Source organism: Platichthys flesus, chromosome 13 (assembly GCF_949316205.1).
Source record: "Platichthys flesus chromosome 13, fPlaFle2.1, whole genome shotgun sequence".
In the NCBI taxonomy this organism is placed as follows: domain Eukaryota; kingdom Metazoa; phylum Chordata; class Actinopteri; order Pleuronectiformes; family Pleuronectidae; genus Platichthys; species Platichthys flesus.
Genome location: NC_084957.1, coordinates 2,823,163 through 2,837,886, shown reverse-complemented (window position 1 = coordinate 2,837,886; position 14,724 = coordinate 2,823,163). Strand labels below are relative to the sequence as shown.

Genomic DNA, 14,724 nt, shown 5'->3' with positions numbered 1-14,724 from the left:
ACATACACGTTATGTGTGCATTTTTGCATAAATATATTAATAATCCACATTAGTTATTAATTTACATAGAAACTCCTTCTATAAGTTAGGAAATTTAGACCATTCATTTTAACTTCTGGCTTCTATCTCTTCAGAAGATAAATATGTATTGATTCTACTTCTGGCAAAATGAGAATAGAAAAGAAAAAATAACCCAACAACAAAGGAATCTGAATTTTCTTCCTGAAATATGGTAGAATAATTGTTATAATCATAAAATTGTGTAAAAGAACAAATACACAAAACTTGTTTAATGCTCTATAATAAATCACACAACTCACACCGATCTGTGATTTGGTTATTTATTCAAATAATTCCTCTTTCTTATTTTTCAGTTTTTCTATTCTATAAAGAGGTCAATTTTATTTGTCACTGTATTAAAAAGTATTAACAGCTTTATACATATAAAGTAGTGTGTGTCTGTTTGTGTCGTTATTTCATAATCGTTGCTTTAAAATCACAGAAAACGCTCATGCACCCATCGACCCCTACATCCCCCGCGCCTCTAGATGGCGCTGTGTGGATCACCCGTGCCTTCGCTCTCCGTCAGACACCACTCTTTACCCCGCTCTTCTCCTCGGGTTGTGACACGACGTGTGTCACCGGAAGCGGATCCCAGCGTGCTTCACTCACAGCATTGAGCGTGTGACGGTGTTGTGGTTCACTTCGTAGCCGATGCGCGTTGTCCGCAGACATGACCGAGACCAAAGCTGAGAACGCGGCGCAGCCGGCCAAGGAGCTGCTGGCGCTGAACCCGCAGCAGGAGACCGAGTTCAAGAAGAAGGTTCAGGAGGTGAAGAAGAAGAACAAGACCACCAAGGTAGGTGGTGACGACGCTCGTGACAGAAACGTGGGTAAACATCATGGCCGCTGCACGAGCCGATGCAGCCCAGCACGCCTAGCTCGATGCTACACGAGTCCAGCGGTAGACCAGATGCTACATAAAATGGCGACTCGCTTATTTTCACACGTGTGTTGACGTGTTTGAAGCCGAACCCGCTGACGAGCAGCTCTGATACACACTGTCCTCGCTGGTCAGTACCATGTATATGTGCTTTATTGAGTATATGTGTAAATCAATGCGACACAGATACACAGGTTAGAACTAAACTAATGATCGTGGAACAACGGACAGAATACTAATACTACTGTAGTACTAATATCACATCTATAATCTTAGGGTAAAAATGTAAATGTTAAATAAAAGGAAGTGTTGTTAATAATAATCATTATTTTGCTTATTGGTATAAAATGATAATTAATTCAGGGTATATAATCTAGCATAATCTAGTAGAATCAGGTGCAGGAACACAGAAGTTATTGTTTCATTTTAGTTAAAATAATATTTGTCTTTGACTGATGTCTAACGGCCCAATTTTAAAGGATCAGTGTGTAGAGTTTAGTGACATCTAGTGGTGAGGTGTCATGTTGCAGCTGAGCACCCCTCACCCTCCCCTTCTGAACAAGACATAGAACATGTGGTAGCTTCAGTTGTCATAAAAACTCAAAGGGTGTAGTTTGGGCCAAACTATGGAGGAGCCGCTCCAGATGTTGGTATAAAGGTCTCATTCTCAGGTAAAGAAAACTACAATTCACGTAATTTAGATGAAACACACAAGTGAAAACTTCACCAGGATTTGTTTATATTCAATTTCTGCTAATAGATCCCTTTCACCTTAATCTTACAGACTGAAAATATGTTCCACTGTGGAGAGGACTGTGTGTTTAGTGTCCTCCTCGCCACCACAACTTCAAACATGTCCCTGCCTGCAGCTAATTACAGAGCCAGTCTTCAGTTAATTTATCATATGTGTTTCCTGCTCGCCCAGCAGACCACAGTAGAGATCAGTGCACTGCTACAACATCTCCAACCTCCTGCTGCACACGTTTTAGGATCTTACTTCCCTACAGATCCTGCTTGTCTTTCCTGCCCGTGTTTCACTGTCATTATTTCTTTCTCCTCAGGGGAGTCGTTTGACCCCAGGAGTGGTCTACGTGGGCCACCTGCCGCTGGGCCTGTACGAGCCTCAGATCAAATCTTACTTTGAACAGTTCGGGAAGGTGTTGAGGCTGCGGCTGTCCAGGAGCAAAAAGGTAACTTTGAGGAGGTGATAACAAAGCTCACAAACATATTCTACCTGTTGTCTGGCTAATAAGATGATTATCCTGCTGATGTTTTACTCCTCCTTCATCAGAGGTTTGGCTCAGACTGAAAATGGCCTCAGGTGAAACAGTGACCTGAGGTCAGATTACAGAGCCCACAGTATTTTGGTATACAAACCTTATCACCTGCTTGCTCATTTGCATGGTGATTAAACAAATATCCCAACAGAAGCAATAAGAAAAGCAAAATGATATGCAACCTAATCAATACATAAAATCAAAGATTAATCGTTAAGTTAGGGGGTTATTGATCTCTAGACATATTATATATATTATATTCACCTGTCTCCTGCCTAACCTCGTCTCACATCTTGTACATGCAGACAGGGGGAAGTAAAGGCTACGCGTTTGTAGAGTACGACTGTGATGAAGTAGCAAAGATTGTGGCCGAGACCATGAACAACTACCTCATGGGAGAGAGACTCATCAAATGTGAGTATTGATCGTGTGCATGTCTGTTACTGATGAGCATCATTTCTGCTGTTCTTCACACAAGTTTGATGTAGCTACAAGCTAACTGCAGGCTAACATAAATTGCTGCTCGAGCCACATAGAGAGTATATAAAGTGTATAATAGAGAGGAACTATTTCACTACAGAGCTCAGGCAGGGATCCGTCCCGGTAGCCTCCTGGAGACGTGGGAACTATTTCCAGTGGATTCAGTTTAAAATTGATCGACTCTTTGCTTCTCCCTCTTTCTCAGGTCATGTGCTGCCACCGGAGAAAGTGCACGAGAAGCTGTTTGTCGGCTCTGAGAGGCTTTTTAAAAAGCCTCAAAACCGGCTGTTCAACGCTACAACCAGGGCCGCACGGCCGAGGAGCTCGAGAAAATGAAAGACAAACTCCTGCGCAAAGAAACGAAGCTCCGCAAGAGGCTTGCAGCACACGGCATCGAATACGACTTCCCAGGATTCGTAAGTTGTTAAATGTTAACTCTGAATGGCAACTTGCTCCTTTGAAATTATCTCGAACAAATCCTTAAATACTAATAACATTTGATCAGCGGCTTAGAACTTTGACCTGAGGGGATTAAGATAAAACATTTCACTTGGAAACATCAGGTGAACCATGAGTTGACCAATCAGAAAAGGGGGGGGGGGGGGGGGGGGGGGGGGGGGGGGGGGGGGTGGTATTCTATACAACCTACCAGAGGAGCTCTACCAGGATTCAGGCTGTTTGCATCAAGTTAACCTTTTGTTCCTTTTGCATTTCCAGGCTGCCCAGGTGCCTCTGAAGAAAAAGCTCTCTGACTCCATGAACGCATCTACGTGTAGTGTAAGAACAACATTGATGATATTATGTTTGGCTTTGGCACAGAGTGAAAATGGCCTCATTCATATCAGTTGTCTGGGGTCAGATAACTGTGCCTAAAATACCGTGGATCATAAAACCTATTGCGTGTGTCTCGTTATGGCCGTGTGATAAACGTATGTACCTACATTCCAGTTAAAACTAAAAACCTGACCAATCGTATCAGCACCATCATGTGTGACTAATGAGCCTCTCTCTGCCCCTCCAGGACATCACACCACTCTGCACCCCCTCACTCCTGGAGAGGAGGAAGTCCATGGTCGTCAACGATGACGACGTGGATGACGAGATTGTCTTCAAGATTCCACTTGCAGTAAAAGATGAAGAGAGCTCCTCAGAGGAAGAGGAGGAGGAGGAGGCGGCAGATAAAGACGGCGATGAAGACAATGACTCAGAGAGCGATGGACCCTCTGAAGAGGTCACGGAGAAGAAGTGAATGTTCTCCCCTGTTTGTTGTGGACTTGAGCGGAGATGGCGCACATCAAAGATAATTATCTTTGAGAGTGACGGGGCAACTTTGAACTGTGTTCACAAATCAGTGTGTCTTTCTACAGTCTAGAAAGAATCTCTCCTGAAAGAGTCCACTGTAATTGTGAGTAGATTGTGAGCGTCACAAAATCATCAAGAGCCTAAGGTGAGGGAAGCGGCTGTAAATGGACTGGTCGGATAAAGGCTGTTTTCTTTGTCAGTCTTAGAGTTTGACTGTTTGAACATTGTTTTGCTTTGTAACCACACTTGTACACGAATTCTATGGTGTTTAATAATAAATAATGTAAAAGAATAGTTATCTTAAGTTCTGGATATGTGTGTTTATGTGACTGAAGAGGAAACTACTCTACACACTGGCAGCAAAATGAAAGAAAAGGTCCAATTAGTCAAATGAGTGATGGCTGCTTGAGTTCGGATCCTGTTGTTGTACATGCTGGCTCTGTCGTTGGGAAACTTCTAGAATAGAGAGTCTTTAATATTCTTGGTAACGTCTGTGCTTTAGCTGGAGTGACAGGTTAAAGTTCCATTCACTGCACACAGTGTTTGTATGTAATTACCTTCAGACAAGGTAATGAAATAAAGTATTTTCTTCACAACAAACTGAACGATATTGCAGCTTTTGCAACTTTTTAAAATATACAATTAATCCTTCCTTTTTATAGGTATATGATCATGGACAGTAAAATGGGCAAATCATGAACATAACTCATGTTTTAACTAAAGTACAGACTGAGTGAGCCATTGATATTGTAACTTAAAAAAAGGCTAGTGCACTTAATGCTGTGTCAGGAATGATGATGCAAAATAAAAATCTGTAATGTCACTTCAAAGAATAAAGACCTTGCTGCTCTCTGTGCGTACGATCTGTTCTATGTGGGCAAGAACATTTTTATTTTGTCACTTCCATAACAATTCACACTTTGGAATGGAGCTTGGAGAGCGTGTGTCCACCGAGGCTGATGCACCATCACCCCATGTTCAAGCATCAAGAAAGTTCTCCAAAGGGTAATGGGCTTTTTCTTGATCCACACAAATGCACCAAGTTTCACTAAAATCCATTAATCCTACTAAAAGCATGGAAACAACCTCCTTGGTGGGAGTAAAGAGATGAGGGGTATTATTCTCTTTAAATGGCTCCTGAAAAACAAAAATATTAACATTGAATAGATTCTGTGATGGGGGATGGAACTCGAAAGGAAACCTGAAAACTGCTTCCAGGTAATTTAAATTCATGGTAAAGCAATGTGTTTTAGAACTAACAATAATCACTGTAAACCATTACAGAGTGGAAGAACACAAAATAAAATGCAATTGTTGGCAGTCAGGTGAAAGGGATCTATGTGCAGAAATTGCAGAAATTAAATATAAAATAATCCGTCTAAATTATACAAATTGTTCTTTTCTTTTCCCTAGAATGGAATTCTTTATATTTACATCAGGAGCTGATCCTTTCCATGGAGGCTGCCATGTTCTTTACAGTAGCCTGGACTGGACAAACTAAACATCTTTTGATTTTTTATTACAGTTGAAGTTACCACAGGTTCTCTGTCATATTTGGAGGAGGAGGGTGAGGTGGGGTGTTATTCAGCTGCATCGTGACACTTCACCACTAGATGTCACTACACTCTAGACACTGACCCTTTAAGTTTCCTCAGAAAGAGCCATGAGGTCATCAGGTCCCCTCCCTGTCATGTTACACACCTTCACCCAGATCCTGAGTGGGTCTCCAGCCTGTTGTGAGTCTGTGCTGCAGCAGTGAGCACAGACACCGACTCCATGTGTCCAGCAGGCGTCGCCACACGTCGAGCTACACGCTGCTTTCTGTCTGTTGCGTTGCCATTCGCCAGCTCTCCAAGTGCCAACATCATCCCCGGATCCAGTGCGCATGCGCCCTGCGATCCATTCTTGTCCCGCAGGCAGGCAGGCAGCATTCCGGGCGGAGAGAGTGAGAGAAAGACACCGGAGCTCCGAGGCCGCACACTGTCACGTCTACCGCCGCAGAACAGGAGCTGAGAGTCCGGAGCAGCGGCCTCGGTCCAGCAGGGTATGGTGAGTGGAGCCACGAGGGATGAGGCTCGTCCCCCCGGTGCCTGTCTGTCTTTGTGCCGCCTGTCTGTCTGTCCGTATGTCTGTCTGTGGACTGACGGACTCATTGAAAGGAAGGTAGGGCTGCGCTCGGGGGGCTAGCTTTAGCTTTGATCCCCCCCCCCCCCCCCCCCCCACACACACACACCTAGTCTGGGTCCGGCACGGCACGGCCCGGTTAGTCGGTCCGGAACCTGGAGGAGGACACGGAGGAGAGACGAGGTGGAACGAAAATCAGGTGGAGCCATTGTCTCCCATTAGCAGTGATGGTCAGAGCAGCTAGCTGAGCTAACACTGCACTAAAAGGTGTGTGTGTGAACGATGCTCATGGCTACACATATGTTATCTTATTGATTAAATAGATCACACACACACATGATCACACTAAACCTGTACAATACATGGACAAACACAAAGTACAGTAACACACACTTAAAGGGTCAGTGTGTAAGATTCAGGTGAAGGGGAATCTATGTGCAGACACTTATTATAAAACAATCCTAGTGATGTTTTCACGGGTGTGTTTCCTCGAAATTGTGCTAATTGTTGTTTTTCTTTTACTCGAGAATGGGCTTCTTTATATTTAAATACTTTATATTTACATAGTTTTTATTTTCATCAGGAGCGGCTCCTCTCTACGGAGGCAGCCATGTTTGTTTTACAGTAGCCCAGACTGGACAAACTAAACCCTTGAGTATTTATGACACCTGAAGGCTGCCACAGTTTCTCTTTCATGTTGAAGGGGAGGGTGAGGTTAAGGGTAATTCAGCTGCAACATATCACTTCACCACTAGATGTCACTAAATTCTACACACACCCTGTGCGATACCTACACACACGCGTTAACCTATAACCCACAATCTGTTGTATCCATGAACTTCAGTCGTAAATCCTTTTCGTCACATGCGTAGCGCTGCTTATCTGTTTTGTATGTGTTTAATAGTTAACCCTTATATCAGTCTACCTTCTATTACAGTGGTTCATCAGTGAAAAATGGTAAATCAATTATAGTTTGGACCTGATTTCATTTGTAAGGAGAAAGTGTGTGACACAGCACGGCCCCACTGAGGTCACAGTGTGTAGAATCTGGTCCATATCCAGCCCTGTGAAGACATGCAGGCTAGATTCTTCACAACAAAGGCCTCCTCTTCAGATGGAGGTTGTTTAATCATTCCTCTCTATAAGAGCATCTTGTACACAGAGCAGATAGGGGGACGTTGGAAGGGGATGGAGCCCTAACCAGCGAGTGACTGGGCAGACTGGAACTGGAGCTAATAAACAAACTGCAGTGACGCACTCGGGTCGTTTTCATTTGGAGTTGATCCTGGAGCTCAACCCCTCAGCCCCAGTGTTTCCATGACATGATGGGATGTCGGTTGGGGGGGGGGGGGGGGGGGGGGGGGGGGGGGTGGTGGTGGACTGTGGGGGGTGGGGGTCATTCAGATTCTGGATTATCAACTGTCATGTCATCTCTCTCTCTCTCTCTCTCTCTCTCTCTCTCTCTCTCTCTCTCTCTCTCTCTCTCTCTCTCTCTTTTATAAAATCCCTCACCGCTGATCTGCTGCACTAACCTAAGTGAAACCAGCACTTGGGGAGTTCTGGTGATTTACTTTACACACGTTACACCCATGTGTGTGGTTGTTGCTCATCTAGTTTCCAAACCCTGATGTGATTGATCTGCAGCTGCAGCAACCTCCACTCAGCCCCCCCCGTTCAGCTGTAAGAGCATTAGTGAGGTTTACAATGAATGTTGGGCAACAAGGCCCGGTTCACGGTCAGCTTTCTGGTTTCCTCACAATGGTGTTGGACGGGCTGGAGGTCAGGGGCTCTGTCTGTGTGCCGGCCATTGAAGCTCAAATGCCAAACAGGATCTGATGGCAGCTTCCCGAATAAGATGACCTATTGATCCTCTGCTTTATGTCGTACTCTCTATGTTTTGAATTATTGATTTGACTGAACCAGCTATTTGATGACCCTGCTTTTTATTGTTTAAAAATAATCTGCAGATGAACCATATTGAAAATGGATAGATATCTGTTTTATCAGGCTAATTATGTCATATATATCCACTCTCTCTGTACTTCGGAATTAAAGTAGTACATTTTAAAGCATATGTCTATTTATATAAGCCTGATCACTGGTGAGGTCTCTAATTTGCAAAAGATGTGAATATAGTGAGTCAGTGATAGTGAATTGACTCTGTCCTGTTTTTGTCTTTCTGCTCCTCTAGGGCTCTCCAGGCCAAACACCACGGCAAGAAATGGATCTCTGAGCTGCTCTGTTTCATCCATCTCCATTTGCTGCCTTGCGTTCTGCTCGCCTAAACCACCTCCTCTGCCCCTGCTGAAGCGGTTTGGCTCAGACTCCTTTCAGAGAAGAAGAAGGGGGGAAAAAACAAACCCAAGTGGGAGGGCGTAGTAAACTTTCCCCAGCTGCCGTGCAGACACACACATGCTGCATTACTGCCATTCCCAAAGCCCTGCTCCATCCATCCCTAGGGCACGGCCACTAGCCTGCTAGCGAGCTAGCACTTGGCACCAAAAGAAGCCCTGTCCTCGGGTGTAAAGAAAAATACAAACAGACTGTGTACACTTGGCCCTTCCTTTCCTTCTCCCTTTGCCAGTGAGCCAGGCACATTCCCACCAACTGGGGCTTCTTTAGTTTAGCTGTCATTCCCACTGCTCTAAACAGTGGAGGGTTGTTACTCGCCAGCCAGTCGGTCATTCTTTCATTCAGCGCGGCGGACTGAGGAAGCCGCAGGAGTTATTTAATCCGAGGCCAGGATGACGGAGCCCAGCATGGAGCACTGCCTGGCCCTGGTCCTGCAGAAGGATGTGGGCCGACGGCTGCAGGTGGGACAGGAGATCTTAGATTACATCTTGGACAAGGAGAAATCTCACGACATGGAGCAGGATCAGACGGCCCTGGACAAGATGGTGGACGGCATCGCCAGCTCCTGGGTCAACTCCAGCCACTTTAAGGTAAACAGTGACCTCACTCACACTCTCACTGCTAAGATACCTTTCATGATTTCATATTTATACTTTATTCTTTACAAATGCACTGCACCCAGGCATCTCTGCTCCTTTTATCCTTAATTAACAAGTGATTTCCCACCCACTGAGATGTTCTGCATATCGTTGACTCATTTTAATTTAAGCAGCAGTGTTTTTGATTTTCCTTGCATATACTATAAGGAACTGTTAATGCTTCACAGTTCCTTGATGGTTAAGAGGTCTCATTAGAAAGGCTCATTACACAAGGTCTGTTTTCACTGGTTCAAATGGGAATGAACATTACCAGTTTGTCTCCACACATAAAGATGATATACTAGTGCAGGAGAATCCAGCACCTGCTCTGCTGCAGCACAAGTTGTCGCACAGTTTTGTGTTTAAACAGCGCTTCCGTCTCATTGTGCAGACGTATAAAGGGCCTGTTCTCGTTTGTTTAGGTGGGATTTTCAGTTCTTCTGTTTGCTGTGGAGTAAAGAACAGTTCTCTCCCGACAGGCAGAGGCACATAACATCATTGTTTGGCTCCAGTGTGGATCACATTCTTCTCTTCTGATTGTGCTTTATTACAGAGTTCAGTGTGGAGGGTTATCTGACCCCAGATCGTGATACCATTAGCACTTCTCTCACTATCCAGCCACAAGTTGCTTTCTCTGCCATAACTGTAAGAACACATTGTTGAACAGAGCCGGGATTTCATGTCGGGATTTGCTTCTGCCTGAACAAACCCAGCCCAGCTCCCTATAAGCCCCCGGTATAGCCATGATGAGGAAAGGTTTTAGCTTCTCTTACTGTCTCTGCACTTCTGTGGTGCTAAGTTTTGCCTGGATTGCGCTTTCTGCATTCTGCAAATGACCACGTTTGTTGCACGCCTGTGTTTTTGCCCTCAGAAGTCTGGCTCATGCCGGAGAGAGCTGGTGATGAGAGGCCAGGGAGAGTTTGAAAGCAGGCGAGAGGTTTAATTGGATCTGGCCTGGTTAGGGCTCAGATGAGGGGGGGAACTGGGTGGCCGGAGCTGGCAGATATGTGGTTTACAATAAAAGAGTAATTAGACAAACCTCCGTACTTAGTAATTATGTTTTAATTCTGCCTCATATAGTTATTGAAGCCTATACTCTATGCAACATATACATACTCCTGCTGCAAGCACTGGGGATACATGGTTTGTTCTGTATTGTCTTGGCTTGTAGTCTTTCACCCTTTAAAACCTGGTATAACTGTTGTCCTCTTTTCGTTGCCTACTAGAAAACATCTCAATTTTTTTTAATGGCACTATTTTGTGGTGTTAATTAACCAATAAGAGGCATTATACTCAGTACAAGCCAATCCGATCACTGGGTAACTAATGTGGAAACTATGTAGTTTGAGAGAGAGGGAGAGGGGGAGAGAGCGAGAGAGAGGGAGAGAGAGAGGGAGAGGGGAAGAGAGGGAGAGGGGGTGATGGATTCATTTGCCATAAATGGATATTTGTTTTAATGGGGGGGGGGGGGGGGGACTGTTTGAAGAAGGAACTTTACGGTCTGTCAACCTCTCCTCACCTTCGCTTCAGTGTGCGTCCAGTACAACAGTGTGTGTTTTCCTTTGCCACACACTTCTTGTGTTGAGATAACAAACATAAGAGTGTCGAGCTGCCTTTGTGTAGCTGAAGAACACAATCCTTCACTGTGCTCTTATATCCAGAACTGGAACGGGTTATGCATCTTAAGTAAACAATACTTCTCAGTTTGCAAAGCAGATTTTAGCATTTCTCCGGAACGAAATGAAATTGTGCACGGTGACATTAGCACAGTGTCTCTCAGCTGTTTGTCTGAACATAACAGACGGGCCTTCCATGGTTACTACAAGAAGAGTCACAACTAGAGAGAGGAGAGAGAGGGGCAGTTTGCACGTTGTCTTAACGCTTCTGAAAGTTTCAGTTCAAATAATTACTTAAACAGTACAGTACAAATCTCTGTGTTTTCCCGTAGTCTAAGGAAATCTCACGCTCTCATGGTGTAATCTAATATCAAAGATGACACTGTCAAATGTTATCCTTTGAATGGCAGGATTCCAAACTGAATTCGAACAGGTAATTAAAGCCAGGGTTTGTAATCGGAGAGAAGTTAGCGAGAGCAGGTTTCACTCGCAAAGCAACCGATACTAACGTTTCACTCTCATCCAGGAGGATTCTTCAGTTCTAGCTGCCAGGTGCTTAACTCCTAATGACCCTACAAGTTAAGAACCTGGAACTCCCAGCAGGAGTCCAGTTAGAACTGAAGCAGCCTCTTGGATCAGAGGTGAAACTCAACCAAGACTGATCAGCTGATTCCTCCGGTTCATGTGCAGTGGGAGCACGGGCACAACTTTAATTATTGATGTCTATCGGGACTTGAAAACAGAATTGTCCAACGATAACCACTTCTTAATGTCTTGGATTCTTCAATAATACCCATATTGATTGAAGATGGATCCCAGTTGTCTTGTGTTAGGACCAGTGGTGTCTTGAAAGGAGCAGAACCTGTGGATCATTGCACCGCAGGGCTATTTTGATTGTTTTCTAAATGGAGCAGTTTAATGATTCATCTTCATACAATTTCAGATGGAATGAGTCATGTGCCCGGTGGATGTGACAGTTGTCGTTTTTTCTATCAGTGATCTCCTTCTGTGAGTCCTGTCCATCTAGGGGTGTGTCACGCTAGCAGCCACCACCCCAGCGTGCGGTTTCAGCTGCTCAATCAACTCATGTGTCTAATGATCGGCTCATTACGGAGGCGTGGGGCTGCTGAGGACGCGACAGCGATCGAGGTGCGGTGTGTTTACCAAAAACAAACTGAACTCTCTCTGAGGGACTCGCACACAGTTTCAGTCTCAACAGAAAGTTGTGTTTTTGTGTTCCTGCTCATCCTGTATGCACAGTCCTGCCTGACCTGGGTGCCATGCCATACAGAGGCCACACCCACCTCAGGATTCACACTGGTGCGGTTTCCCATGAGCCCTTGTGCGATCCAATTAACACACCCCTGGGTCACATGTGTCTTTGTTTGTATCAGTTACATTTCATCCTGTTTTGATGCTGTTATCTGAGCCTTACACAGGAAGCACGACTCTAACTTACACTTAAACTCACCGTGCAGAGATGGTAGATTCAACAAAGTATTCCCATCACACAGCCTGGAATGCTAGTCATGCAAATAAAGGAATTAGGCCTGTTAAACTAAAAAGGGAGCATCTATTAAACCACCTTTTCCACTGGTCAAAAAAACCACTAACACCCACTTACATCTGGCTTTCGTCTGCAATGGGAATGGATTCAATCGTCTTTCACTTCCTGGTTAAATTACTCTGCAGCAGGCGCAGTGTTTTCTCGGCTCCGCCTCTGAAACATTATAAGCTGATTTGGTAAAGGAGTCAATCACCCTTTTTATTTGAGAATCTCCTGGTGCGTTGTTCATGTGTGAAAGACAACCTCTGGAGAGAGTCTGGACCCAGCTCTCCGGACATCCTCCAGAGGTCATGTCTGGAAACGGGCTGTTTATGTGATGGACATGTCCCCTCAGACATTCCTGTGCAGTAGGAATCAGTGTTGACAGATTTAGTGCCAGGTTTAACTCACAATGCTGCCGGGCCACGAATGAGCCCTAAACAAACAAATTTACATCTCGTCCCTCTTTGTTCCCGCCTCCATGTTTCCAGGAGCCCAGCCCATCCATCACTTCACCCCCCCCCCCCCCCCCCAGCGTCTCCCTCTCTACCTCTCCCTGTGCAGAGCCGAGCCAGGGAGCTGGTTTACTATCTGAATCGATTCAGGCTGGCAGCACCGGAGCATTGACGTGATGGCTCAGACAACCCGGTGCCACCTCTGATGTTGTTCAGCCATGTCTGTGCCGAGTGGCCTCAGCTCACCACAGGGGAGGCATTTACAGTGTCAGTACTGATGTAGTATTCAGTGTACACTCAATAACCCATATGACCACAAGTTTTTAGAAATACTAATATTAAAAGTGTGGGACTCACAACAAGGACGTCTTCATCAGGATCCATTTACTGTTTTTTAATTGTAGCACTGAGTTTCATGTGATCAGACCTGAACTGGTTTTGGCAATAAACCGATTAATTGGTCTATTTAAAGATATTTTATTACTATTGTATGATAGAATAATTGTTTCATTCATTTTTCAAACCATAACGCTGAAACAATACTAATTGTCTTGATTCCAGCCCATCAGATGAGCACTTCCTGCTTTTCTCTGACAAACAATATAACTGAAAACAATAGTTTTTCCTCTTTTGGTAGAAACAACAGTTTATCCTAAGATGTGATGATTCGATGTGATGTGTTTTGGATGCTGCCATTGGCTGCAGCCGGACATGTGACCCACTCTCTGGCTTTTGAAACTAAACCACTGTGGCACACTGCAGTAAGTGGCTTGTGGTGGCAAACATCAGCAAAGCAAAGAGAGACAAGTCGTAGCCCTTTGTTTGTGTCAGGATGTGGATGGTGTGTGTGTGTGTGTGTGTGTGTGTGTGTGTGTGTGTGTGTGTGTGTGTGTGTGTGTGTGTGTGTGTGTGTGTGTGTGTGTGTGTGTGTGTGTGTGTGTGTGTGTGTGTGTGTGTGTGTGTGTGTGTGTGTGTGTGTGTGTGTGTGTGTGTGTGTGTGTGTGTGTGTGTGTGTGTGTGTGTGTGTGTGGGAGGACTGACCAGCTGACGTCATGGAGGACGGGACAGACGAGAAGATGTAACGAGCCCCGACTACGAGGCAGCTGAGTGACACCGCTTTGAAGCCGTGTTCCTAAAAGGCTGTTTCTGTTGCCCTGCAGTGGAATCGAATGTCTCCACATGATATTGTTCAGCAAATAATGTGGCCTGTTAGGGCAAGAGAGCCATTTCCCTGTGGCAACATTTAAAGTGCTTGCATTTGTGAGCCGCAGGAGAAATGTGGCTATAAAGCTGTTTTCAGACGTGCTTTCTGGAAAAGGTCCTGGAAATTAGATTTTCCAGCAACAACGCATGTGATTTTCTTGCTGCACTTCACAGGTCACACTCTTCATGTGGCCAACAACACAAACGCTGGAATGATTTTATGATGATTTATGATCTTCTGCACGCACCGACCAGAGACTAGTTGGAACCGAAGGGGACTCTGCTGGCAAAACAATATAGCCGCCTCTGTGACCTTTGACCCAAGTTATCTTTGTGCTAATCAACCTTGAGCAGCCGAGGTTGTGTGTACTACACACAAACATACTGACACTTGTGTATACAAAACCCACCTACTGTGATTCACTGTAAACTGGGCTCCACTGATGGTTTGGCAGAGTTGGATAATATCTTATATGCGACACTTATCACACATTATCAGTTACAGCGTCAGCTCATTTGCATCGACCATGCTTGTACACAAGATAAAGCTCGTGGTCCCCCCCCCCCCCCCCGTGGATCCTGCAGCCTGAAGGGGAACTTTGGATCCTTGGCCAGGCCCCAGGTTAAATGTTAATCCTAAACCTTGTTGACTTTGTGAACCCTTGCAGAGCGGCGCAGAGATTTGTCCAGAGCTTAGACAAAAAGCTTGAACACACAACACTCTGCTGTAGCCTAACAGGACAAATATTAAAAGGGTTGGTAATGAGCCTCATTGAAAGTTGTGTTCA

At 44.9% G+C, this 14,724-nt stretch overlaps 2 protein-coding genes and 1 non-coding gene across 3 annotated transcripts in view; all 3 read left to right on the top strand.

Annotated features, from left to right (window-relative positions):
* The first annotated feature begins 637 nt into the window (after window positions 1–637).
* Window positions 638–4,852, top strand: nifk (nucleolar protein interacting with the FHA domain of MKI67). The gene is given in 7 exon segments (XM_062402809.1): window positions 638–859; window positions 2,005–2,133; window positions 2,526–2,634; window positions 2,906–2,977; window positions 2,980–3,116; window positions 3,418–3,477; window positions 3,722–4,852. Coding segments are annotated over 7 exon segments (861 nt in total). The 5' UTR covers window positions 638–733; the 3' UTR covers window positions 3,950–4,852.
* Window positions 2,244–2,373, top strand: LOC133967814 (small nucleolar RNA ACA64). Its single transcript, XR_009924070.1, has one exon. It is a non-coding gene; the product is annotated as a small nucleolar RNA ACA64 (small nucleolar RNA).
* Window positions 4,853–5,909: 1,057 nt separating the features above from the next.
* clasp1a (cytoplasmic linker associated protein 1a) overlaps window positions 5,910–14,724 on the top strand; it is a 56,107-nt gene continuing 47,292 nt past the window's right edge. Inside the window, exons 1-2 of the mRNA XM_062402061.1 lie at window positions 5,910–6,051; window positions 8,318–9,068. Coding sequence (XP_062258045.1) covers window positions 8,871–9,068 — 198 coding nt within the window. The 5' untranslated portion in view covers window positions 5,910–6,051; window positions 8,318–8,870. The remainder of the gene's footprint in view (window positions 6,052–8,317; window positions 9,069–14,724) is intronic.